This window comes from Rhincodon typus, chromosome 5, assembly GCF_021869965.1.
Source record: "Rhincodon typus isolate 14 chromosome 5, sRhiTyp1.1, whole genome shotgun sequence".
Classification (NCBI taxonomy): Eukaryota; Metazoa; Chordata; class Chondrichthyes; order Orectolobiformes; family Rhincodontidae; genus Rhincodon; species Rhincodon typus.
In genome coordinates this window covers 82,429,938-82,457,526 of record NC_063336.1, presented here as the reverse complement: position 1 = coordinate 82,457,526, position 27,589 = coordinate 82,429,938, and the positions used below count along the sequence as shown (strand labels likewise).

Sequence of the window (27,589 nt, the reverse complement as noted above, 5' to 3'; positions counted from 1 at the left end):
AAGGTAAAAGTTGGCTTTAAATATAGGCTAACTTTGAGTATCGCTAAACTTAGATGAACCTGAGCCTTCTGTCCAGTTGTGCAGCTACTGGATTACATGACATAATCATGGAATAAGCAGGCAGTATGAAGTTTGCTTGCTTTCTTTATCACTATCACAGGACTTATTAGGATAATCTCACACACCCAAATTCGGCAGTTATCTAATCCAGCCTCCTATGACTCAAATAAACTGCTTTATTAAAAGAAGTAGATTACCATGTTTTTGCTAATTTGAGAAAATTCAAGAGAATATAAGTGCATTTTTTTCTCACATTTAGCAAATGCTTTTTTGTGCAAAACATAATTTCCAATTAGATTGTTGAGTTAAAAAGAATAGTTTCCCTTCAAAATTATTGTTTTGTTATATAAAGTGTGCTGTAAGCTGTTTTCCACAAATGTAAAATGCACCGGAACATCAACAGCCACAACTTTCTGGAGGAGGTTGTGATATTGATGAGCACCTTATAATGGGGATTGGGTGTGTTTGTTCAGAATTACATCACTATTGCCTTGTTAGTGACTTTCGCTTCCTTTGAATGTTATTTCCTGATGGGACCAGTAAATCTACCTAAATACCATCTTATCAATCAAATACATGTTAGATGTCTACTACTGCTGTCAAAAATGAATAAGTTTTGCAAATGAAGATAGTCCTTGAAGAGAATTAACAAAGCAATCATTTCTGAAGAAGGGTCTAGGCCCGAAACGTCAGCTTCCTGCTCCTCTGATGCTGCTTGGCCTGCTGTGTTCATCCAGCTCTACACCTTGTTACCTCTAAAGCAATTAGTCATCTGATTCCATTGTACTTTATGTGAATTGCAAAGTGAAAAGATACTTTGATTTTATATTGCTTAGAATTGAAACCCAACGTTAACTTTTCTGAAATAATGAAACTACAGGATTAGGTAAATCCTTACTTTGTGCAATAATATAAAATGGAGGATAATGTATTGACAGTCTATTTTACATCTCTCCTGAATTTCATGATCAGTAATGGAACTGCTAACATCACTTAAAGTCAAAGTCTATCTGATGCGAGCATGATTTTATATATTTGTCTTGTTGTTTAAGAAAAAGTAAGATCCATTGCATTAAATTGACTCCTACCGGAATACCAGGGCTCCCTTGCTCACCCTTGTCTCCCTGAAGCCCACGCAATCCCTATAAAAGTTAATTATTAAAATTAGCAAAGTAAGCTGAGTTGCAAAGTTAACGTCAACTATGCTAAATGATTTATTAAAGAATAATTATTACCTGGATACCTTGGGGTCCTGGTATGCCTGGACTTCCTGGCAATCCCGCAATTCCCTGTAAAATAATATAAATATTTTTAATACAGAAAGCAAAATTCAGCAAAAGCTATGAACTGATATTTTATTTAAATACATTAACACATAATGTATTTTAGAAAAGACAGATTCCATGTATAAAATGCAGGAGGGCACCGATGTTTTACACATTCATGAGATATATAATCTTATGTGTGTGTAAGTATCACTTTTGCTTCTGAGCTTTAAGTTTAGAAACTTGATTGTACAGAAAATTGATAATACAAGTGTCAGGGTGCTTGCTTTGCCAACAATTTTGTTTGATATTAATTCTCAGAGAAGATAATTCTGATAATTTTATCACGCAAATTAGAATGCTTCAAATAAATGTGTACTCCTGTAGAATTAATATCTGTAAATTTAAATATCCAGACTTTTGATTCTGGGATTAATTAATAATTTACTTCCACTTTATAACACATTTAATGCATTATGAGTTTTTTATATTTTATAGTAAAAGGGCAGAAAAATATTTATAAGCTTATGAGCACTTATATTCCAGGGGCTCCAATTAATTTTGATTAGTTCTTTTGCGGTGGCAAGTGAAAGTAGGTGGGGTATAGTTGTTAAGAGTCCTTGGGGATTTTGTCCTGCCCAAGTGTTCAGTGGAGGAAAAGATTTGTGATCCACTGTCATAGGACATCACTTGTATTAGACAAGTGCTATAAGTGCTATTTTGGTACTGTAGCAGAATTACAAACCTGACTAGAGAGATTATAAAATGGATTGCCAGAAAAGACGAACATGAATTTGGATGGTGACAAATTCAGGTACTTTGGACATTAAAGGAAGGTTACAGATGGATGGTTAGGGTCAAGCATTGCTTTTTTGAAGGAGATTAAAAAGACAAAGTAACAGTACCTGCAAAAAGAAACATTCACAATTATTTAATATGGGGACCAGCGAAGAAAGTTGCTTGGGAGTCGTGTTTAGGAATAGAGTTGAGGCAACAGGGGATGATAAACTTGGAGGAAGGAAAGACATGTTTTCAGCATGAGGGCATGAGAGGGTTTTCGAGGAGATTTGACCTTGCGAATGAGTAGAAGGGAGGGATGCAGCAAAAGCTACTGATTAGAAGGTCTCTGACTTTGTGACAAAGAAGTTCATATGCTTCCCAAACTAATTACTGCAGGTGAAAATGGAAAATGCAGGAGAAAAAGGTTTTAGAAGAGTTTCTCTTGTATTGACAAGAAAGCAAGGGTTGTTTTTGCACTCCAGAATGATTCTTATATAGTGTGCAGTTTTAGCAGGCCAGAGCAGAATCCAATAATGTTTTACATGGACCAATCGGATCTGACAGTAAATGGCTAGAAACATGAGAACAGGACTATATCAATTGGTGTTTCAAGCCTGTTATGCAATGCAGTGAGATATTGGCTCATCTGCTAACTAATTCTTTATACTGCCTTTGTCCCAAAGCCCTTAATAGCTTTGGCTAGTAAAAATCCATCAATCTCCGTTTTAAAGTTAACAATGGACCTAGCAGTAAAGTCCTAAACTTCTTCCAGCTTTTGCATGAAGAAATCGTCCTAATTTTATTTCTGAGAAACCCGGCTCTATGTTTTAGACTATGCTCTCCAGTTACTGGAGTTCTTAACTGCCAGAAATAGATTTTCCCAATCTACCCAATTTCTTTTCCTTAATATCTTGAATATTTGATCAAATTACTCACTAATTCTCTACATTCTAACCCTACTTAGCTCAATTTCTTAGTGAAGCTAGAAGCTGAGGTACCACTCTAGTAAATCGACATGGACTGCCCTCAAAGATCATGATGTACCTTAATAAATTACGATGCCCAGAACTACTCGATGTTTAATCAAGGTTTTTAGAGTTGAAACATGGCTGCTACTACCTTGTATTCTTTTAGATATAAAGACCAGCAATCCTCAGCCTTTTTGATCATTTTCTATATTTAATCCTGACATTGACCTGTGCACCTGTATTTCAAATTTCTTTCTATCTCCACTATTTCTAGCTTATCTGTATTTAAAAGATACCCTGTTCTTTATTTAGCTCAAATGGATGACCCCACATTTGCTGACATAAAATTCCATTTGATACAGTTTTGTCCATTCACTTAAACTATTGTTATCTCCTTGTACTGTTGCACTAATAGCTACACTACTTATAATTCTGTCCATCTTTGTGTTATGATCAGTAAATGTAGCTTTTAATTGAAGTCCCAACGTAGAATCATGAGGACACAACTAGAGGCAACCAGCCAATTAGAAAACCTATCTATTGTCATGTGTATGTCTCCGTGAGCTCCACATTAGCTAACAGTCTGTTGTGAAATGCATTAATAAATGCCTTCTGGACGTCCAGATATTAAATATTCCTGTCCACTGTACTTATATCTTCAAAAATCCAATCATATTCTATCTACTCCAGCTATTGCCCTTGATATTTTGAATAGTTCAATCAAATAACCCTTAAGGAATAATCTTCCTATTTTTGGTTAAAGTGTTTTGTTGAGTAAGATTCATAGCAACCTGAACAGTGGCTTGCAGTGATTTTTTTCTCATAGTCTTCCATTCTTCATCCCATTAATAATATAATTGAGTTGTTAGGTGCATTTCTCACAGAACTGCATGTCCAGGGATGTAGGTGGCCAGAGATGTGGAAGTACTTGCCACTGCCCTCACATTCTGGCACTCACGCTGCTGATGCCCTAGTTAAAGCTCAGCTACACACAATTTCAGATGTTGCAAGCCAGGAATTGTCCGCCTCACTGTGGTGCTTGACCTTATCATTGAGGACATGGTACAGAAGAAAAGAAAGCTCACTTTACAATTCAGATCGGGACCTGAGACCTTGGTGGAAGATATGGTGGTGATGAGGACAGTCTTTTTGCTGCAGACTGCTGCAAGAGATCAAGCCACCAGGCTAAACCAGTCTGGACCCAAATTGTAGTCCAAGGTTGCTGTGACCCGGTGAAGTGGGACATCCAACAATGATTTTCTGCACTCCACCAGAATAAATGCCTTCATCAACTTTCTGCTACCTCAGACTCTCAAGGTCAGCACTGACTCTAACTCTGCCACTGCATACACTTCTTACCAAAGACCACGGATTACAAATTTCACAATTGCATGCATTATGTATACTCAGTGGGTCTCATCCACATTATCCATCCAAATAATTCACTTTTTTTGCCCTTTGCACTTCCTACTCACTCTCTGGGGACACCTCATTGTTGGTTTTGCCTCCAACATTATATATTACCTGAAGCTACAGTGCTCATGTTATCCCTTCTAACAAAGAAACTAGGTGTGATCATGTGTATTGAAGGATCCTACAGATAATTATTATAGCTCACAAGTATATATAAATTTCGCATTCACAGATTCATCAAACTGTTTGGCTAGTATTAAGCTATTCAGTTACAACAGAGCAGCATGTTTTTTAAATTATGCTTCAAGTCATCTGAGCTAAAATGGACTGTGCAATCTTCATACCCTGAGACCACATGCTATTAGACAGTGATGATACCATAAACATTTAATTTAAAGTCATACTGACATATTGTGTCTCTTAAAAAATATATGGACTGTGAGACATAGTACAACACTTACCATCTCTGCTGCTTGTGCATCAACTCTAACTGCTCTTCCATACACTTCCATCATATTCAATCTCTTCTTTTGTCTCATTGCAGGAAAAAGTTGGTCCACTCAACTGGACTGACATCCTCACAGCACCAGACTGATTTACTTGCATTCCCCAATTTTTTTGCATTTGGCCTACAGAACTGACCATGGCCTAATCCCCAGATTGCAAGGTCATGATTCCTGCACTCTCGCAGGGCCAAGCCCCAGATTGACTGCGGCCAACACCCTAGACAGGAATTGTCAAGTCCCTTGACTGACTGTGGCCGCCCCCAACAGTCCATAGTCCCCCTTCATCCCACTAAAGACTGCTCCCTTTGACTTTCATACAAGCCATTTGCTTGAACAACATGTATTGTGTTTGCATCAAAAACTGCTGGCAATGCTGTAGGTGTGATGCTGACACAGCACTGTACCACAAAGGAATATTTCCACCCCTTGACTATTCAGTGCTCTGTACTCAAACTGTCTGCTTCACTCTCTGCGTTAAAAAGCAATGCAAGCCACTGTGTATTAAAGACCCTGTGTGTTAAGAAAACAATGTCAGTCACACTGAGGCTGGCAGATATAAATCAGTGTTGAAACAAGTGAGTGTGAGCTAAGAAAGCAATGTGAAGCAGATACAGGTTGGCAGCCTCCAAGTACTTGCAAAGTGGGTGAGTGGTGAAAAGCAAGCTAATAGCCAATGATTGCATCTTGTGTAGATGAAGGAAATGCATGTGTGTGCGTGTGCAGAAAGCAATCTAGCAGAGGCCTGTAAATCACAGGTGTCCCTGACATTCAAAGTGAAGTGTTGAAGGGCTGAAGTATTGTCTGAGTTCGTCTGAGAGCAGACATGGTGATGTGATAAGGCTGTTAGTTTCCTGAAGCTGACTGACATGGATGAAGGATCAAAGAGGATGGTGATCACAGAGTATTCAGAGTCAATTTTCTGGAACAGCATCTACATGACAAGAAATTGGCAGCTAGAGTGACACAGTGGTTAGCACTGATGCCTCACAATGCCAGGGACCCAGGTTTGATTCTAGCTTTAGGCAACTGTGTGGAGTCTGCACATTCTCCCCATGTCTGTGTGGGTTTCTGTTGGATGGTCTATTTCTGCCAACAATTTAAAAATGTGGAAATTAGGTGAATTAGCCATGCTAGATTGTTGGTACTATCTGGGAATATGCAGGCTAGGTGCATTAGCCATAGTAAATGCAGGGGCTGGGTTTGGGTGGGATGCTCTTTGGAAGGTTGGTGCAGACTTGATGGGCCTTTTTCTGCACAGTACAGATTCTAGGAACCTACTCTGTTTTACATGTTAGGAATTTTCATTATCACGTTTCTCAGGAAGGGTAAAGAGAGTCAGATATGACATATAAATAAGATGAACCGGGGTATTAATGAGATGCAAATACATGGAAATAATGTCACTCAATGGCAAGATTCAAGCATCGCCAATTAAGGCCTGAGGGGAATATTGGATAAAGTTTACAACATCAATTCTGACTTTTTTCATTCTCTATTTTCTCACCTTTTGCATCACTCTCATACCACACCAGGTAGGGGAAAATTCTACCCATAACCCTCTAAATTCTATGCAATACAATCCTTGTTTAACATAAAGAAGTGAGCTGCAGTGGATGCTATGATTCTGAAATGAAAACAGAAAATACTGAGAAAACGGAAAAGATTTGGCAACACCAGTAGAAAGCAAAACAGCAGTTCAAACAGGTATGAATGGACATTGCTTCTACAATCAGAGGCAGAAGTATGATAAACCCAAACCTAATGTTGTAAGAAGCTCAATGACTTGATACCCTTTTCAGCAAGGCAAGTGCTACCTCTCATCTTCAGGACAGCCTTCAGAATATTCATCCTCCAGAAGATGTACCAGCTGAGAAGCCTGAGGGCATATGCTTCACCTGAACATGGGAGGAGTGTCTGTCCTGGCCACTCACTGACTCTTCAGATTGTCTCAGAGCCACAGGGCTCCTTAGGACCTATCATCACTGAGATACATCTTCCAAGAAATTGAAGCAGCTTTGGCCATTAGCAGTGACTAGACTTAGTTTCTTTTGTCCTTACAGGATAAACAAGCACATAATGCCTGAGAGAGGGCCCGAAAATGTGGACGATTACCTTACTATCACATCATCAAAACAAGAAAGGATGAAGACATGGTGACAGACTTTGATGACTGTGCAGACAGGACTCCTAAGTAAGCAGTGATTATGTGTTAATATTCCTCTTCATCTTATGATGGAGGAAAGGTCATTAATGAAGCAGTTGAAATGTCTGGCCCTAGGAAATTACCTGGAACTCGTGCAGTATTGTTCTGAGATTGACATGACTGACCTTCAACACGCACGTTCATCTTCCTTTCTATCAGGATTGACTCCAAGTAGTGAAGAGCTTTCCCCCTAATTCTCATTGACCCCCAATTTGTATTCGAATCCAAATATCCTTTGTATCACACTCAGTTTAAGGCCACCTTATGTGAAGGGAAGTTACTCACACTTCACTTCTTGAATTCAGTTCTTTTGTCCATGTTTGGACCAAGGCTATTAAGAGTCGAGTGGCCCTGGCAGAACCCAAACTACGCATCAATGAGCAGATTATTCCTTCACAAGTGCTGCTTGGTAGCACTATTTACAATCTCTTTCATGACTTTCAACAGCAAAGAATTGACAAGTGGCAAATAACATGCACGCCACACAAATACCAGGCTATGACCATCACCAATAAGAGACAATCTAACCACCACCTCTTGACATTTAACGGTGTTAACATCACTGATTCCCTACTATCAACATCCTGGGGGCTTAACATGACCAGAAATGCAACTAGACTTGCCAAATAGACACAGTAGCTACAAGAGCAGGTCAGAGGCTAGGAATACTGAGGTAAGTAACTCACCTCCTGACTCCCTAGTGCCCGTCCATCATCAAAAGGCACAAGTCAAGAGTGTGATAGAATACTTCCCACTTGCCTGATGGGTGCAGCTCCAACAATAATCAAGAAGATTCACACCATCCAGGACAAAGCAGCCAACTTGATTAGCTCTACACCCACAAGTATCCACTCCCTCCACCACCAACATTCAGTAGCAGGAGTGTGTACTATCTACAAAATGCACTGCAGAAATTCACCCAAGATCCTCAGACAGCACCTTCCAAATCCACAACCACTTCCATCTAGAAGAACAAGGGCAGAAGATATATGGGAACACCAACGCCTTCAAGTTCCACTCCCAGCCACTCTCCATCCTCACGTGGAAATATATCACCATTAACTTCACTGTCACTGGTTCAAAATCCTGGAATTCCCTCCCTAATGGCATTGAAGGCCAACTCACAGCAGGTGGACTGCAGTGGTTCAAGAAGGCAGCTCACTACCAACTTCTCAAGGACACCTAGGAATGGGGCAATAAATTCTGGTCAGCCAGCAATGCCCACATTCCACAAATGAATTTTTTTTAAAAATCAGATCCGAGCTGCTGTCACATTTAGTCATAAATGGTGGTGGAAAATAAAACAACTAATTGGAGGAGGAGATGCCATGAATATTCAATCCTCAATTTTGATGGGACCTAACATGTCAGTGAAAAAGAGAAGATTGAGGTTTTTGTAACTAACGCCAGCTGCATGCGCTGAATGAATGATTCATCTCAGCCTTTAGCAAGGGACATCAACATCATAAATGTCAATCTTCAGCCAATTTAGTTTAATCCATAAGATCCCAAGAAACACAGTAGTAGATATGCAAGGTTATCAACCCTGATACTCACTTTGGCTAAATATATTTTCTCCAGGACTGCTATGCCTCTAGTCATAATGCTTCACTACAACTTCAGCACTGCATCTACACAATGATTTGGAAAGTTGCCCAGATATGCCCTCTCCAAAATGGTCAGGTCAACTTTAACCAGCCAATTACTGCAGTTTGCTATCAATCAACAGCAAGGTAATGGATGTACTAATGATGGTGGGATTTCTGATCTACTGAGATGTGCTGCTACAGAAGAATTAGCAACTCCTTGCAGAAGGAAAATTAATAATTCCAAAGCAGATACAGGTTGCATTGTGAGGCAACAGTCTGTGGGAGTAGAGCTGGAGTTCAACAGTGAGTGAACTGATATTGTAGCTTCTTTGAGTAAAATTTAATATTGCTGGGACCAGGGAAAAGTTTAAAATGCCACCGTAGTCTAGTCTGGAAAAGCAAAAAGTTAAAAAAAAATTATAGATCAGATCGAGCGTCTGCACCATAGTGAGTTGGTACCACAAAGCACAGCTACAAAAGAAATATTGATCCATTTTATTTATTTAATATTGTCACTTGTACTAGGTATAGTGAAAATGGATAATGTCGTCACGTTCTGGTGCCATCTTGGATTACAGAATAAATCACTGAATAAATTGTATATATGTCAAAATACTAAATGAATTAATATTAAATTGATATTACTAAAACTGAAACAGCTTCAAAAGTTCATCTTTCCCTCTCGGCAGACTTCACCCTCTCTGTTCCTCCAGTCGCTGTTGTCATCCCTGGCTCCTGGCAATGTGGTCCTTTTCTGCCATCACTGGCACCATCGTTTCCAAGCTGGAGAAGGTCATGTTACACAAGTCCTGCGCCTCCTCTGATGCTGGACATCAACTGACGGGTCCTGGCTCTGAGTCAACCAATAGGGTCCTGGGCTTGTTTTCTGATGTGGCTACCTGAGGTGGAGCGGGAATTGTGATACATGGGGCTCCAGCTTCCTGCAGGAGGAGACCCCAGGGCAACAAAAACTAAAAAAGCTAGAAAGACAACAATGAAGCTATAGGGATGCAGCCGAGCCCCGCGATTAGGAGCCAAACGCTGCTGACCCCAGTGCCACCATCTTGGAAAATTACTTAAGTAAATTAAATTACTTAATTAAATATTAAATAAATATAATATTGCAGACCTGGGGACATTGTGAAATCAGTATTTAAAATAATAATGTTAGGCATATTAAAAGCTTAAGCAGACCTGTTCTAACAGGGAGAAAAAGTTTGTGAGACTTTGATTCAAGCCACAGCAAAGGCAAGACATCCTTCATAAGAGCCGGAATAAAATCAGGAATCGTTTAGTTAAAGCATGAGGAGTGAGAATCATTCAGTAAAACCATGATTAAATTAGGAACTGCTTATTGAAGTTGTGAATAATGTGATTCATACAATGGAACTGCAAAAGAATGTGAACTCTGCATTTCAGCCACTAAACATGAGAAAATGCTTCAATATGACAGTTGTTTCTCATGTGAAGGTTGCTATCATCATTCTCCTCAGGTGTCAGAAATAATAGGGTCTTCTTTGTTTAGTCTGGTATAGGAAAGCCACTTCCTGCTTTGATTAGAAAAATCTCTTCTAATTAACTAGTTTATTGCATTTTGGAAACTAATTAGAGATTCATTGATACAATAAACAATTGAGACATTGAGGACGGCCAGAAGTTAGGTCTCATTTTGCAAGATCCTTAGCTGTTCTGCCCACAAGTCAAAATGACTGCATTGTAATATATGATAAGAATAGCAATCCTTAACATTAACTCTTTCAAGACTCATATACAATGGGGAGGAATTGGCTAATTCCTTCAAAATACCTACACAGATACCACGGGTTGATTATCTGCCTTTATGCTATACAATTCAATGAACTATTTTCTGCACAAATTCAATTTTAAAAAACACGGGTAATAACATGTATGTCTATAGGCAAACACTTCAAAACGCTCATCCTGGCACTAACAAGCAACTAAAATGAAACAAAGAACTGCACATACTGGGAATTTGAAACAAAAACAAAAATTGCTTGAGAAACTCAACAGGTCTGACAGCACCTGTGGATAGAAAGCAGAGTTAATTGCTGGGGTCCAGTTAACCTTCAGAACTTGTACAGAACTTTCTTCAGTTCTGAAGAAGGGTTACTGGACCTGAGATGTTAACTCTGCCTTCTCTCCACAGATGCTGCCAGACCTGCTGAGTTTTGCCCGCAATTTCTGTTTTTGATTCTAACAAGCAACTGCGTTGGTTTCCAACTCAACACTAATAAGTAGAACTGGTGGCAGCAATAATAAGAGTGTAACAAAGAAAATCACAGGCCAGCACAGCCAAGGATAAAATAACAGAAGAGTTGGAACAGGAAAAATAAACTAATAAAGACAAAAAACCAAAAAATACATGCAAGGACGAGAAAAATAAGAGCAGATAAAAATGAGCAGCATAACAGAGCCCAGATGGAACCAGGACACACAAAGATACAATAAGAATCATTTTCACAATCATTGTGAAAATATTATAAAGCATTAAAAGTATGCATAAGAAAGTAGTGATGTCCACTGGAATACAAAGTTCTTACTCTACATTTCTATATGCACTGCTCTGTATTTTTCTTTCTTCCATAGATGCAAGTATATATATTACAACATCTGTCTTGCCATTATGATCAGAAATGTGCATGCTGGATGGAAAAATGACTGGTTTCTTTACATTATGTTAACTCAAATTACTCTGTTGTCTAAAAAAACAGTTTGGTAGTAGCTTCTTTCCAAGATCTCATTTTTTTAGATTTATACAACAGAAAATAGAATTACACTTTTAAGATCTGACCTATAAACATGATGATTCTTTGGTAATTATGCTGGCCTCTCAACCTTTAACTAAGTCTATTTTCTAATAAACCTGTCGGAGATGACGTTACACACCTCAAGAGCAGATGGGGTCTGAACCTGGGCCTCCTAGCTCAGATATAGGGACACAATCACTGCACCACCTCAATCAGCCTTCAATTATATCATTACAATTCTTCGAAATATTTCTGTTTAAAAGGAACAAGGTCCCAATAATTACTCATGGCTCGGAAGAGATAAGCTGGGGATTTTGGTGGGGCAGGGGTGGAGAAATGATGAGTGGACTTTTCCAGGTAGGAAAACCATAAGTCTCAGTTTTAGGATATAGTGCAGATATTGCCCAGAGCACTTTGCTTTTTTGTTTCTGGAGGTTTCCCCCATTGGCTCCTAAAAATGGGTTTGGTCACCAACATCACACTACCCACTGCCTAACGTCCACCTTGCCTTGCCCTCCAACTCACTGATCTAGCTCCATTAAAACCAGAAGTAGGCAGATTGAGACTGAGTTTGAGAATTTTATTACGTTTACTTTCACCAGACCCCAATCTACCTACCCATCGTTTGTAGTTAAAGATCTGTGATAACTCAAGAACACTATGAATTCAAAGACTATAGTGCCAAAATAAATATCTAATGAAATGGAGAGGTACTTGTTTATTGAGTCCTTATTAACACAAAACCAATCCACTATTCTTATAGTGGCAAGCAGCATGCTGCGTAAATGTCTACTTTGAAACAGTACAGCATTTCATTAGCATGTTTAAATAAGGCCCCACAGTGCAATTGGTACCTCTAGCGCAGTTCTTCTATTTAAATAAGGTTCGCATTATACTGTTGGCAATGGGTATTTGAAGCATCGCTACAGAATATTAGCAAATTTAAATTTCACGTTGCTGGCCAGATTTCCCAAGGTAGGAAATATGGGAACAAAGTAGACGCAGGAGCTGCCAGCTTCGGAAGTTAAGCACCTTTTATAATATTCTTTGCAGATAATCAGGAACGGAGATCTCTCTTGCTCCTTTAACTTCCCTTGTACCAATTCCAATCTATCAGTCGCCCTTTCCTTGACACCATTACAACCAAGTCCCAATTTGAAATTTAGCTTATGAGCACAATCCAGAGTCACAATGTTGTTACAGAGCCACTTGGCTCTTTGTGTCTGTGTTGGCTGCCCAAATGAGTAGCTCACTTAGGGCCACTGTTTTCTTCCCCAACCTGCATGTTGTTCCTTTTCAAATAACAATATAATTCCCTGTTCAACAACTGGATTAAACTTGCCTCCAACTACTCACTAGCAATAAATTCCAGATCCTAACAACTCATTGTATGAAAAAGCTCTTCCTCATTTCACCTTTGCTACTTTTAGTAGTTACTTTAAATCTGTGCCTGCTAGTTCTTTCACGAATAGGAACATTTTCTTCCTATTTATTCTGTCCAGACCTCTTATGACTTTGGATACTTCTATTACATCTTCTCTAAGCCTTCTCTTCTCCGAGGAAATCAGTCTGAATTTCTCCAATCTATCGTCATAACTGAAATTTCTCATGCCTGGAATCACTTATTAGTCTCTTGTGCACTCCCTCCAATGCCTTCAGAGATTTTTTCCTAAAGCGTGGCACCAAAAACTGGATGTAATTCTCCAGCTGAAGTTAAACTAGTATCTTATATAAGCCAACACAATTTCCTTGTTCTTCTATTCCATGCCTCTATTAATAAAACCTAAGATATATCTTGCTTTATAAACTGCTCTCTCAACTTAAGTGACTTATACACATATATCTAAAAGTCCATCTACTCCTGCATCCCCTATAAAGTTGTATCCTTTAGTTTGTATTGTCACTCTATGTTCTTCCTATTAAAATGTTTTCATGAATTGAATTGAATTAGCTTTGTTGTCACGTGCTCAAATGAGTATAGTGAAATGTTGATAAGTTGCCACTTACAGCGCCATCTTAGATACAAAAGTACCTGGGCATAGCTTCTTCTGTCACAAGATTAGTTACAGTGTAACCAACACACGGCACTATCTTAGATACAGAATACCTAGGTACAATCCTCAGTTACAGAATAGAGAAATGAACAAAAAAAGTTACATTACAGCTATACACAGGATAACCATAGGTCAGAAAACAACAAGTTAAAAAAAAGACAAACATCACAGTCTCTCTCCAAGGACTCTCTGCAGCAGACCAGTGCAAGCGGCCTCTACTTGATATGACCGCTGGCTGCCGCCCACACTCTGCACCAGGCCACTGCCCCCACTCTGCATAGAGCCACTGATGTCCTCGCATCAGGCTGCTGGTGTCCCTGCTTCAGGTCGCTGGTCTCTGGTGTCCCCATTTCAGGCTGCTGTCAGCCCGCTTCGGGCTCCTAGAGACCCTGCTTAGAGTCGCTGATCACTAGTGTCCCTGTTTCAGACTGCACAAACCTCACAAATCTCCACACTGAACTTAATCTACCACTTATTCTCACACTTCACCAACTTGTCTATGTCCTTTTGAAAATCTACATTATCATCCTCATAGTTTGTAATGCTTCCCGGTTTCATATAAATTGTACATGTTGAAATTGTGCCCTGTACAATAAATTCTAGAATAGTAATATATATCAAGAATGATCCCAACAATAAACTCTGGTGAATTCCACTACAACTTTTCCATAGCCTCAATGACAACTATTTATCATTACTGTCTGTTTCTTATTATTCAATCAATTTTACACCATTGTTGTTACTGTACCTTTATTTCCATAAACACAAACTTTGCACACAAGTCTGTTGTGCAGCACTGTATCAAATGCCTTCTATAAGTCCATATCCACCATATTGTTATGAAGGTGTTTTTATTCTGAGTGTTTTTAAGGACTCATGTCTGAAGGATTGTGAAAGTTGGTTTATTTCAACTACTGAAGAGATACCTGGACCAGTTTTTTCTTAAAGGTCATGGAAGGTACTATCTCTGCAGCAGTGAGCATAAGTTCCAGAAGCTGTGTTGTCTGCCTGGTGCCAGAATTAAGGACATCTCTGCAGGACTGGAGAGGAACTTGGATTGGGAGTAGTTATCATACATGTTGGTACAAACAGTATTGACAGGAATGTAAAGAAAGTTCCACCGAACAATTTTGAACAGTTAGGAGCTAAAAAAAAGGCAGAACCTTCAAGATAATAAACTCAAGGTTACTAACTAAATTATGGTAAATAAAGCCAAGGAGTTAAATTTGTGGCTTAAAGATTAATGTGAATTGTTTTTTGGCTCATGGGGCTCAGAACTGGAGTTGAAGGAAGCTGTTGCTGGTAGGAGGGGCTTCACTTGAATAGTGATGGGACCAGTAACCTGGAAAATTGAATAACCAGGGCTACAAAGAGAGCTTTAAACTAATTAGAAGGGGGAGGGCTTGAGAAGGGGTATATGTAGGCTTACAAAGCAAAAGAAAATGGTAGCACTGCTGGACAACTGTTTTGTTAATGACACCCTGAGTGAGACAGAAAGGAGGGGTACAAGCATATTAAAAAATCAGTAAATAGGGTTAAAAGGTAAAAAGGCAAAATTAATGGCTCTTTACTTAAATCTGTATAGACTTCAGAACAAAATAAATGACTTAATGGCATAGAGGTTAATGGGTATGATCTTATCATTATTAAAGGGGGATTAAATTTAAGTAGAAAATATTTGGGGCATTTTACTATTCAAAAGCACAGGCAGATAAGGAAATGCGGAGGGATAGCCTTGTTAGTACGATTGCATGTAGTGATGTAGGATCAGATTATGTAGAATCCATATGGATACAAGTAAGAAACAACATGGGGAAGAAGTCTCAATACACACGGACAAAGATGTACACTAGTTCGACTGGGACAACACATCTATAATAGCTCAAGCGAACAGAGACATGCCAGGGAATTCCTGGAGGCCTGGCATTGCAACTGGAACTCCATCAACAAACACACTGAAGTGGACCCGATATGCAAACCACTGAAAAATAGAACCACAAGTGATGCCAAACACCCCAGCAAACTGAGGCATTTAAATAACAGGTAGGACAGAACACCAATGCTTCACCAGAGGTGCACTGATGATGTTATCTAGCAAGGTGACGAAACATCTACAATCAAACACACCGGCTCGGTGAGCAAGTCTAAAACCTCATATATCCCAGCAAGAAAGAAGAATTCCAGGAAGGGTAAACTGATCCTGATTAACCAAGCAAGTTAAGAATACTATCAAATTGAGAGAAACATCAAACAATATACCAAAGATTAATGGTAAAACAGGACTGGGGAAGTTTTAAAAGCTAACAAAGGTGGTCAAAAAATATTAGGAGGCAGAAAACAGACCAAGGGAGCAAAGTAGCAAGTAATATTAAAAAAAAACAGTTAGAGCTTCTCTAAATATATAAAAATGTAAAGAGAGGCCAAAGTGAACACAGGTCCCTTAAGGAATGGGACTGGGGAAATAATAATTGAGCAGCAGGAAACTGGAGAGGAGTTGAATAAGTACTTTGCATCAGCTTTTATGTAGAGGACATTAATATCATTCTAAGAATACTAAACTGTCAAGGGGCCCAAGCAAGAAAAAAAATCATAAAGCTATTACCAAAGAGAAAGGACTAGGGAAACTAATGGAGCTAGAAGTCAATATGCCATGTTAGAAGTCAATATGCCATGTTGTACTGACGGGTTGCATACAGTCGTTGAGTCATAGAGATGTAGAGCACGTACACAGACCCTTCGGTCCAATGCGTCCATGCCAAGCAGATATCCTAAATTAATCTAGTCCCATTTGCCAGCATTTGGCCCATATCCCTCTAATCCTTCCTATTCATATTCCCATCCAGGTACCTTTTAAATGTTGTAACTGTACCAGGCTCCACCACTTCCTCTGGCAGTTCATTCCACACACACATCACCTTCTGCATGAAAAAAGTTGCCCCTTAGGTCTCTTAAATCTTTCTACTCTCACCTTAAGCCTACACCCTCTAGTTTTGGACTCCCCTACCCTGGGGGAAAGACCTTGGCTATTCATCCTATCCATGTCCTCATGATTTTATAAACTTCAACAAGGTAACCCCTCAGCCTCTGACACTCCAGGGAAAATAGCCCCAGTCAATTCAGCCTCTCCCAATAGCTCAAACCCTCCTAAACCTTGGGAACATCCTTGTAAATCTTTTCTGAACCCTTTCAAGTTTCACACCTTCTTTCCAACAGCAGGGAGACCAGAACTGAGTGCAGTATTCAAAAAGTGACCTAACCAATGTCCTGTACAACTGCAACATGACCTCCAAACTCTTAAACTCAATGCATTGACCAATAAAGGCAAGCATTCCAAATGGCTTCTCCACTACACTTTCTACCTGCAACTCCAATCCTCAGATTTTAAAGAAACTAGCTACAGAGACAGTGAATCCACAAGTAGTTGTCTTCCAAGAATCCTTAGATTCAGGAAAGAATACAGTGAACAGGCAAACTGCCAATTTCAGAATTTAGAATTAGCTTTGTTGTCACAAATCAGTCCAGTGAAAAGTGTACAAGTCGCCACTTACAGCGCCATCTTAAGTTCAAAAGTCCCTAGGTACAACTTTTTCAGTTACAGTTCTTGGAAAAATAGAGAAGTGAAAGAAGTCCAGCATTGAAGATTTTAGAAATAAACTATAAAACGGAGAAAAACCAAAACATTCAGAACACTGGTTTTCTGACCCAGTCCATGAAGTCACCTAGCCTTAAGTCCTCATCCGGCCTTGACTCCAGACCATGGCAAACTTCCCCTCGTGGTTCATGAGACCAGGAGATCGCTCAGGTATCACCTCGAGACTGGAAGTCCACGCTGAGACCATGCCAGACTGACAGACTGCCACAATGGGCCACCGAGAGATCACCAGGCCAGGCTGGAAGGCCGCCACACTGGGCTTGTGCTGAAGCCAGGAGTTCTGAGGCCAAGAGTTCTGAGGCAGCGAGTTTGGAGGCCGTGAGGTCCAAGGCCGAGAAGAGAGAAGAGAAAGAGAAAAAAAGACAAATGACGAAAAAAGAACAGAAAAATAAAGAAAAGGAATGCACAGAGCAGACGAGCTCTGGCTGAAGCGTCCCACCATCTTGGAATATTCGTAATATAAATGAAATGTAAAATCCTTACTCAAACCAGGAAGGAGACAAATCAAGGTAACTATAGACCAGTTAGCTTAAATCTAATTTGGAAAAATGTAATAGCTGTGTGTTTAGAAATACATAATAAAATCAACCATAGTCAGCAGTTATTTAAAGAAGTAACAACCAGAACAGACAAGGGGATGCAGTGGGTGAAATATATTTAGACTTACAAAAGGCACTTGATATGGTACTGCACACAAGGCTACATACTAAGACAAGAGTTCATGGTGTTAGGGATCATATATTAGTATGATTAAAGGATTGGTTAACTAATTGAAGTCAAATAGTTGGGATAAAGGGGGTACTTTCAGGATGTTACTCTGTAACTATGTAGAATGCTATAGGCGACAGTGCTGGGGCTACAATATATATTAATGAGTTGGTTGATAGAAGTGAATATACTAGTGCTATGTTTGTGGATGACAAAAAATAGGTGGAAAGGCAAATAATGAGGATAACCTGAAGTGTCTACCAAAGGTTATGGCAGAGGAAATATGTGAGTGAAAACCTGGCGGATGGAATATGATGTGGAAGATCATGCACTTTGGCAGGAAGAATAAAAGAGAAGAATATTAATTAAATGGGGAAAGACTGCAGAAAATCTAATCACCGAGAGATCAGGGCATTGTTTGTGCATGAACCACAAAAAGTTAACTTCCAAGTTCAGTGGATAATAGGAAAGGCAAATGTACTGCAGGCATTTATTTCTAAGGGAATGGGGTTTAAAAATGTGGAGGTCTTGCTCAAACTATATTTGGCACTAGTCAGACCACACCTGAATACTGTGAACAGTTTTGGTCCCCTCATCTATTGCAAGATATACTGACATTGAAGGCAATCCACAGAAGATTCACTGGGTTCCTTCTGGGTATGGAGCGATTTCCTTATGAGGAAAGGTAAAGTAGATTGGGCTTGTACTTATTGGAGTTTTGATGAAAAAGAAGAGGCCTTATTGAGACACATTAGATATTTAGGAAGCTTGACAAGATAGATGCAGATAGGTTATTTCTCCTTTTGGGACAGTGTAGGACCAAAAGGCATAATCTCAGAATAAGGGGTTGCCTGTTTTCCCTTATCTCTGTCTTAAATGGGCAACTCCTTACCTGCCTTTTGGTTCTCGACTGTCCTATTATCTCCTTACACAACCTCTCCTCATAAGAAATCCCTCCATACATGGAATCAGTCTAGTGAAACTTCTCTGGATTGACTTCAATGCCAATGTATCTTTCCTCAGATAATGGGGTCAAAACTGTTCACAGTAGGTGGGTGTACTTTGACTAGTGTTGGTGTAGTTTTGGAAAGACCTCCCTGTTTTTGTACTCCATTCCCTTTGAAATAAATGCCAACAGTACTTCCTACAGCCTTGCCTACTGAACCTGTGGAATTCTTTACTTCAGAAGTCAGTTGAGGCTGATTTGTTACATATAGATAGGGCTGAGGGAAACAGATATTTAATTAGTAAGGAAATCAAGAGTTATGGAGCTAAGGCAGGAATGTGGAGTTGACAATAATCTCACTGAATGACACAGCAGATTCTCTGGGCCAATTCGCCAACTGCTGGTGCTACATCTTATGGTCCTTACTATCTTGCGTGTGTGTGCATGCATCTATATTTGAGTTATTTCGAATGATAGATTTTGATATTTTCATAGTTAAAACTGTGGTCATCAATTTTACATCTTTGCCAAGTAAGTTTTGTTTTTCTAACACATCAGCAGATTTGATGTTTATTACAGAAACCTGGTTGACAGATCTTTTTATTCTGAACCTAATTTAGATAAAGTATATAATTTGCCATATCAGTAACTGGGTTAAACATTTTAATTTATGTAGCAACCAGTGGTGTGTGGGACTTGAAAGAGACAGCGCACTCCAGCAATATCGGTTATAACAATATAAACAGCACTGTTCTCATCAACTCTTGTTGTGACTTCTTCAAAAGACTCCAGCAAGTTTGTTAAAAATGGTTTTTCCTTAAGAAATCCATGTTGGTTCTCCTTAATTGACCCATATTTGTCTATGTGAGTACTATTTTTCTTTCAAATTATTTTTCCAGAGGTTTCCCTACCACCAAAGTTAAACTGCTTGCTCTAACAGTCACTTGGCTTACCCTTAAACTCTTTTTGAACAAGGATGTAATATCTGCAATTCTCCAGTCTTTGGCATTCTATGGAAGATTAAAAAGTTATTGCTAGTGCCTCCACAGTTTCTACTCTCATTTTCTTCATTATTGTTTCATGCATCTCACCTGGTCCCGGTGCCTTGCCAATTTTAATTACACACAGCCTATCAAATTCCTCTTTCTTATCAATTTTAAACTTTTCTGGTGACTGAATTTCCTCCTTTCTCCCCATTGCCTGGGTAGCGTCTTCTTCCTTGTTAAAGAAGGATGTAAAGTATTTGTTTAATATATCAGCCATGCTCTCTCCTTCCAAGTGTAAACTCCTTTTTGGTCCCTAAATGGCCCCACTTGTCTTTTTTTCTCCCCTCTTGCTATTTATGACAATGTCAGAAGTCACAAGACACCAGGTTTTAGTCCAACAGGTTTATTTGAAATCATAAGCTTTCGAAGCACTGCCCCTTCATCAGGTGAAGTGAAGAGAAGGACACAGGCACTGAATTCTCGGCATAGAGATCAAAAGATCATACAAATAGTGTGCGTGGAGCGTCGACATGCTGAATAATAAGTCCCTGCAGGCGATCAAAAGTGTCAGGCGGTGTGAGTAAAGTATCAATAGCTCAATAGCAAGAGAAAGGATGACCTATAATCTGATTAATTGAGGCAGAGAGATAATTACAAAAAATTAAAAATAAGGTGATGCTGGAGACAAACTAAATGGCTGGAATAACATGATAAGTATAAGAGTTGCATGCCAAGGGCCTAACCAAAGCAACAAGTAACCCAAAACTGTACAAACTAATTAAGGTAGAGAGATCCTAACAAGTTATCAAGGTGATGGCATCAAAACAGAACAGTAAGGAAGATTTTACAGATACAGAACAGCATGGTATGGTTACATGTAGCACCACATGAACTCAAGATCATGGGTGAGGCCATTTTCATGGGTACAGAACTTGGCTATCAGTATCTGCTCTGCGATTCTGTGTTGTTGTGTATCTCTAAGGCAGCCTTGGAGGACGCTTACCCAAAGAGCGGACGCTGAATGTCCAAAACCACTGAAGTGTTCCCCAACTGGGAGAGAACATTCTATCTAGCTATTGTCACTCAGTGCCCATTCATCCATTGTTGTAGCATCTGTATGATCTTGCCAACATACCATGCCTCTGGGCATCACTGCCTGCAGCATATGAGGTAGACAGCATTGGCTGAGTCACATGTGTATCTGCCGCAGAGTTGAATTTGCTAAGGTGGCCACGATTGGCCCTAACCCTAACCCTAACCCATCAAGACAGCACCTGAACAAAGCTAGCATCAAGGATCCATGGCAAAATTGAAGGTAATGGGAATTAGGAAGACATAGCTGTCAGTGCATTGACCTTGTTCTGGAAAAAGCCTGCATTTTGCTTTGTCAATAAGCCTTTAAAACCAAAGTGGGCTGTGGACTATTCTGAAAGATGGATCATTGGTTTCCTGATTATGGCATCATTAGGATTCAAAAAATGTCCACGTGATCGAAATAACAATGAGAATAAACAGCTAAGAAATATAATTAGAAATGTGATGAGAAAATAATCGTAAGTAAGGTTGGATCAGCTGGGAGGTTTGGGGACCGCTTTGCAGAACACCTACGCTCGGTTCGCAATAAACAATTGCACCTCCCAGTCGCGAACCATTTCAACTCCCCCTCTCATTCCTCAGACGACATGTCCATCCTGGGCCTCCTGCAGTGCCACAACGATGCCACCCGAAGGTTGCAGGAACAGCAACTCATATTCCGCTTGGGAACCCTGCAACCCAATGGTATCAATGTGGACTTCACAAGCTTCAAAATCTCTCCTCCCCCTACTGCATCCCAAAACCAGCCCAGCTGGTCCCTGCCTCCCTAACCTGTCCTTTCTCCCACCTATTCCCTCCTCCCACCTCAAGCCCCACCCCCATCTCCTACCTACTAACCTCATCCTGCCCCCTTCACCTGTCCGTCCTCCCTGGACTGACCTATCTCCTCCCTAATTCCCCACCTACACTCACCTTTACTGGCTCCATCCCCGCCTCTTTGACCTGTCTGTCTCCTCACCACCTATCTTCTCCTCTATCCATCTTCTATCCACCTTCCCTTCTCTCCCTATTTATTTCAGAATCCCCTTCCCCTCCCCCATTTCTGAAGAAGGGTCTAGGCCCGAAATGTCAGCCTTCCTGCTCCTCTGATGCTGCTTGGCCTGCTGTGTTCATCCAGCTCTACACCTTGTTATCTTGGATCAGCTTGTGTTGTCTGTTTGGTAGTTCAGAGTACACCAAGAATTTGCACAGAGAGGAAATAAGTAATAAACTCTCTGAAATGAATAATCTCTATAATATTTGAATAAATCCTGGTACTGAAACACTTCTCTAAGTATAAAGAACAGGCTGTGTTACTGTTTGAGTTATCCAGTTGAAAATGCAATGAGCTGAAGACGAAGGGTGGCATGGGGTTGTAAACTGGCCAAGACCCATTGCCATTGTTTCTATGTTGCAAAAGCCCACCAGATCATTAAAAGAGGTCAGAGAAGGTTGTTGGGGTTTCTGTGCCACCAGAACTGTAATAATCTAAAAGAGAGACCACCTGAGGATGTGCACTTTGTTTATGCTGATCATGTCTAGGGACATTAGATGGAATACAGCTGAAATACATGGGACTGGTGAATGTGATTCATCAGTCAAAAAGATTGAGTGGCAAGTGAGAGAACTTACATAGTGAAGGCCAACTTGAAAGGACTGAGATTGCACATGGTACCACATTTGTGTGGGAAGTAATGAGATTGCATGTAACTATGAGATGGAGCTTTGTTTTATCAGCTGTTAAAGTTAAATTTGAATATTTTCTAATCAACCTGTTCAGACTGTTATTACACACCTCTAGATAGGTGAATCTTGAACCTGAGATTCTTGGTCCACAAGTTATGGCACCATCACTGTGCTATCAGAGTCTCCCTTAAAGTTAAATTTATCCTTTTCTTTGAAATACTAGTCACCTATTGTTGCGAAGTTGGGTACACTATTTGATGTTTGTAAAATGATAAGCGGGGAGCTGAATGTGTGGTCACTTAGAAGATGATTCTTTTTTAGGCTTGGAAATTTAAAAAAAATGTCTGCAGCCAGCAGCAGATGCACAGAAAGTTCTTGAAATTAAAACATTGTATCAAAAGGATATACTGTTAGCAGGCAAAGCAGCACTTTTACTGAGACAACAGTTTTTGAATTTAGCTAATTGATTTAAACCAGGCCCTAGATACCAAACTCCAATTAAGTTTAAATCTGTTGGTTTTGACAATTTAGAACCAATCCTATTCTAAGAAATTAATAGGTCATCAAGGCTTTAAAAGAAGAGGGCATTTGAAAATCAGTGTGAGAACAACTGCCATCTGTTAACAGAACAGCTCTCTATAGAAATCAGCTCTAAAGAAAGAGAAATCACTGGCTCCCACAGAAATCTCTAAGCTCGCAGAGTAAGCATGATATAAATAAAGGTACTACGGCACTCTTAGCTAATATTCCTGACACAAGAATTTGATGGAGAAAGATGTTCCTGAATGGAAAACAGTGGAGAAGGCAAAAAAATGTCAGAAGACTATCCTAGTTGTAATTTCGAGAGATTAAGTTTTAATTTCTTTTTCTTATTACTTTGGTTTATATAAGTGGGACTTCTATTTATTGGAACAGCATACCATTAGAATTTTGTTTTATTCAGGAATAATTAGGGGAGAATTGTTCAGTTTGTCAGTAGTTCTGTTAATTTGTGCACTGTTACAGTTAGATAAATAAATTGTTACTTGTTGTTTATAAAGTCAATATCAGGAATTTCTTTCATTTAACCACTCTTTTTTAAAAGAGAGGGGGTGAGAGGCAGATTATACCACTTTTCACACTTCGTTTAACAGATTATGAGGCAAGGTGAGTTTCTCTGGGTGTTTCAGTTTTAATTATCAGAGAGGTGTCAACTTCCCTTTCGTTACACCTATTGATCAATATTTGAATTGTCTTAATTTTAATTGGTTTGTCACAGTAAAAGTTTGAAAAGTGAAGTATAAAATTATGTATAGGTTTCTTTGCATTGGTTTTGCAGAGCTGCCTTTCTTTTAAAGGTGAATGGTCTCTGTGGGGATCATAGCACCCAGCACAAAGTATAGTTGTAGGAGGCCAATCATTGTGGTCACAGGATATTGCTGCAGGAATTCTTCAGAATGTCATGGGCATAAATATTTTCAGTTGCTTCATCAATTATCTTCTCTCCAGTATTAAGTCTGAATTGAGAATGTTTGTTGTTGACTGCTCCATGTTCAGCACATTTGCACCCATTTGGATACTACAGCAGTCCATGTCCTTATGCAGCAAGACTTGGACAGCATTAAGGCTTGGGCTGGTAAGTGGGAAGTAACATTAGTACACACAGATGCTAGGCAATGGTTATCTCCAACGAGTGAAGCTAATCCTTTTCCCTTTATATTCAATGGCAATATCATTGCTGAATCCTCCGTTATCAAAATCCTGAAGATTATAATTGACAAGACGCTGAACCAGACTAGACATACAAATACTTCAGCAACATTAGAAGATCAGAGACTGTGAACTCTGCAAAAAGTAACTGACTTCTCGATTTCCAAATTCACTATCTGCTATCAACAAGGCCCAAGTCATGAGTGTGATGGAATATTTCCACCTGCCTGGCTGAGAGTGGCTCCAACACTATGCAAGAAGCTGACACCATCTGAGACAGAGCAATGCACTTAATAGGCATCCCTTCCATCAAATCAAAGATTCACACCCTCCACCACCACCACACTATTACAGCAGTGTAAACTGTATGCAAAGTGTACTGCAACAATCACCAGTGCTCCTTTGACAACACCTTCTAAACCCGCAATCTTTGCAAATTAGAAGGACATGGGAAGATGCATGTGAACACTACCACCTGCAAGTTATCCTCCAAGCAACACACTATCATTCACTTTTGTTGGATCAAGCTCCTGAACTCCCTTCTCAAAAATACATAGGTGAACCGACCTCAGATGGACTGCAGCGATCCAAGGAGTATCCATTAAGTTCTCAAAGGCAATTAGGAATGGGCAACAAATGTTGGCCTGGTCAGTTCAACCTTATAAATAAATGAATTTTTAAAAAGTAAATGGCAAGGTTGGGAGGGAAGTCTTTTCACCTGGTTAATGAGTACAGCTGCTGAGCTTCTTTTAGAACTGTACACGGCCACAAATGATCACATGCATCTTGGGTCACCTTGTGGTCCCATGTCATGCTCACCCATTTTTGGTTCGTATTCTCCTTTTCCATAGAAGGATTAGAGCAATGAGGCTGGAAGAAAGGGAGATGATAATCATGTGGAGAAGGACGTGAAAGCATAGGGGAGAGAAGAAGAAAAATTGTCCTTATAGACCATAACAATGCCGAACACAGATGACAATGTGAAAGGCAAGCCATCCATGATCCTTGTACTAGCTTAGATTCTACTTGTAGCTGTTGGTGAGGAGTTCTTAGAGGGATCAGCATGGTGGTGTTTCGCTTTGTATACTTCTTCCCCTGCAACAGGTAGGCCTACCTATCAACAATGATTAAACTTGTGACTTCTTATGGAAGACCAGGAAGGAATACCTCTCAGATGATTCATAGTTAATGTCAGCATGAAGTACTGAGATTTCATGAAAATAGTTTATTTTTGTTTTAGCCTTGAATATTATTCTTTTCTATAGCTTTGTAATATGTTGAATTTTTGTGCTTCACTAAGTGGGAAACGTGACTGCTCGAGTGGAAAACATTTTTCTTTCGCACCAAGATCATTGAGGAGCCCTCCCATGTCAGTTCTGTTGTAATTTTTATTTTCAATTTGACATGCAAATTTCAAGCGCTTTTTTTTTCTAAATGTAGCATATTTAATATTGTTCTACATTTCATAATGTCTTAACAAAATTATTATCTTGTGGAGAATTATGATGGTGCAAAACATTTTTCTGTTTCCCTTTTCCTTCCCTCAACTCTCTATTAAAGTTGTAGACAATCGTAGTCTTTTGGGAATGGCAATAGCATTTTTGCACTACATCCAGAAATAATACAAGACTAAGGCTGTACATTTTATCCAAGTTGTATTATATTAAGAACACAAAGGAATATATTTTGGATTAAGAAGTTAGGACTAATGTTCTGAGTGTTGCTTGTGTGGAACTTCAGCTGTTGGCCATGCATAACTGGAAATTACAGTTTATCTACTTTCAATTTTCCATCCAAGTAGATTTCCCTGTATGGGCAGCCAGGGGATGAGGCTCTGTTGTCAGTAGGGTGAACTCAGAAAATTGGCCCCACCCAGCATTATCAGGGTTTATCTCTTTTTGCACAGGTACCCATTTTCTTGCTAATCTATAATTCAATATTTCTCTCTTAAGCAAAAGTTAAAAATCCATTTCGTACTTACTACATGTTATGCAACATTATTCTTTGGAAAATTCCATGTACATCCCACAATCAAAATATTCTTCTAGCATATTTATGAACACACTAACAATGAATAACAGTAGACCACTCAGCCCTTCAAGATTGCTCTGCCATTCACTTAAATTATGGCTGATATGATTTTAACCTCAACTCTACATTCCTGCATACCCCCCAATAATCTTTCATCCCCTTGGTAATCAAGATTCTATTTTTTTTTGCCTTATAAGTCATCAGTCAAAAATCAGTCAATCAAAATCTGTAATAAAGAAACTTGCTACATATTTTGAACAGTATTTAAACAAAAATAATGAACACTAACCATTGATTTCTAAAAAATGTCAAAGTCATTAGAATTATCACACATAATTGTTTAGGTAATGATCTCTCGTACACACAAAAAGACATTTTTAAAAATCTGATTTCAAGAAGGAATCAGTGCAGGGAAACAACTGGTGTCAGGATCTCTGGGGCAGATGACATGTCTGAATGCCAATCTTTAACTGTCATAATGTCCTGATAAGGATTGCACTGCAACATGAGAATGGTGACCCGCTAGGAGAGGGGAATACATTGATTACTGGGTTGCTCTCAACTACGATGTCATGCTGAGTTTACATCACTAATGTGTCATTCTGCATGAAAATCTTTCTGCAGTGATTTTTTTTTGCTAATCTATAATTCAATACTTCTCTCTCAAGCAAAGATTAAACGTCCAAGTCATACTTACACTGGTAGTATGCAACATTATTTTTTGTAAAATTCCACATATATTCTACAATCAAAATTGCACATTCCCAGCAACTGGGAAATCCAGAAAAGAAGCAGGTAGAGTGCTTTGCCAGAAAATTGGGCTTCAGCATATTGCAGGGTGCTATAATTATTTATACTTGGCTTTGTGGGAAGATTATCTAAATCCAGAATTGTATTGCATTTGTAAAGAATTCCACTCACTTCGTATGTACAACTGGAATGAAAGGTGTGCGTCTGCTATCCTGGCAGCAGTCAATGATGTATTTGTAATGTACTAGTCCGCATGCTTCTCCTGCTTTGAACCATCACATCAAGGCATGATATGTCTGCTGGGAGGCATAGACACTCCACTTAACACATGGCTCAGGAATCCAATGCACAACCCAACCCCATGTGGCCAGCCTGCATAAAGTGCTAGATTTCCCAGATGAAGCATGGAGCAGAACAACAGGTTGCTCAAACAACAATTCTGCTGCTTGAGCTACTTTGGA

The 27,589-nt window shown here is 39.4% G+C and overlaps 1 protein-coding gene across 1 annotated transcript in view; it reads right to left on the bottom strand.

Annotated features, from left to right (window-relative positions):
• Positions 1-27,589, bottom strand: part of LOC109921805 (collagen alpha-1(XXI) chain) — a 300,122-nt gene that overhangs the window by 119,493 nt on the left and 153,040 nt on the right. The window contains exons 11-12 of the mRNA XM_020521855.2: positions 1,296-1,349; positions 1,149-1,202 (exon numbers count right to left, since the gene is read on the bottom strand). Of these exons, the coding sequence (XP_020377444.2) occupies positions 1,149-1,202; positions 1,296-1,349 (108 nt within the window). The remainder of the gene's footprint in view (positions 1-1,148; positions 1,203-1,295; positions 1,350-27,589) is intronic.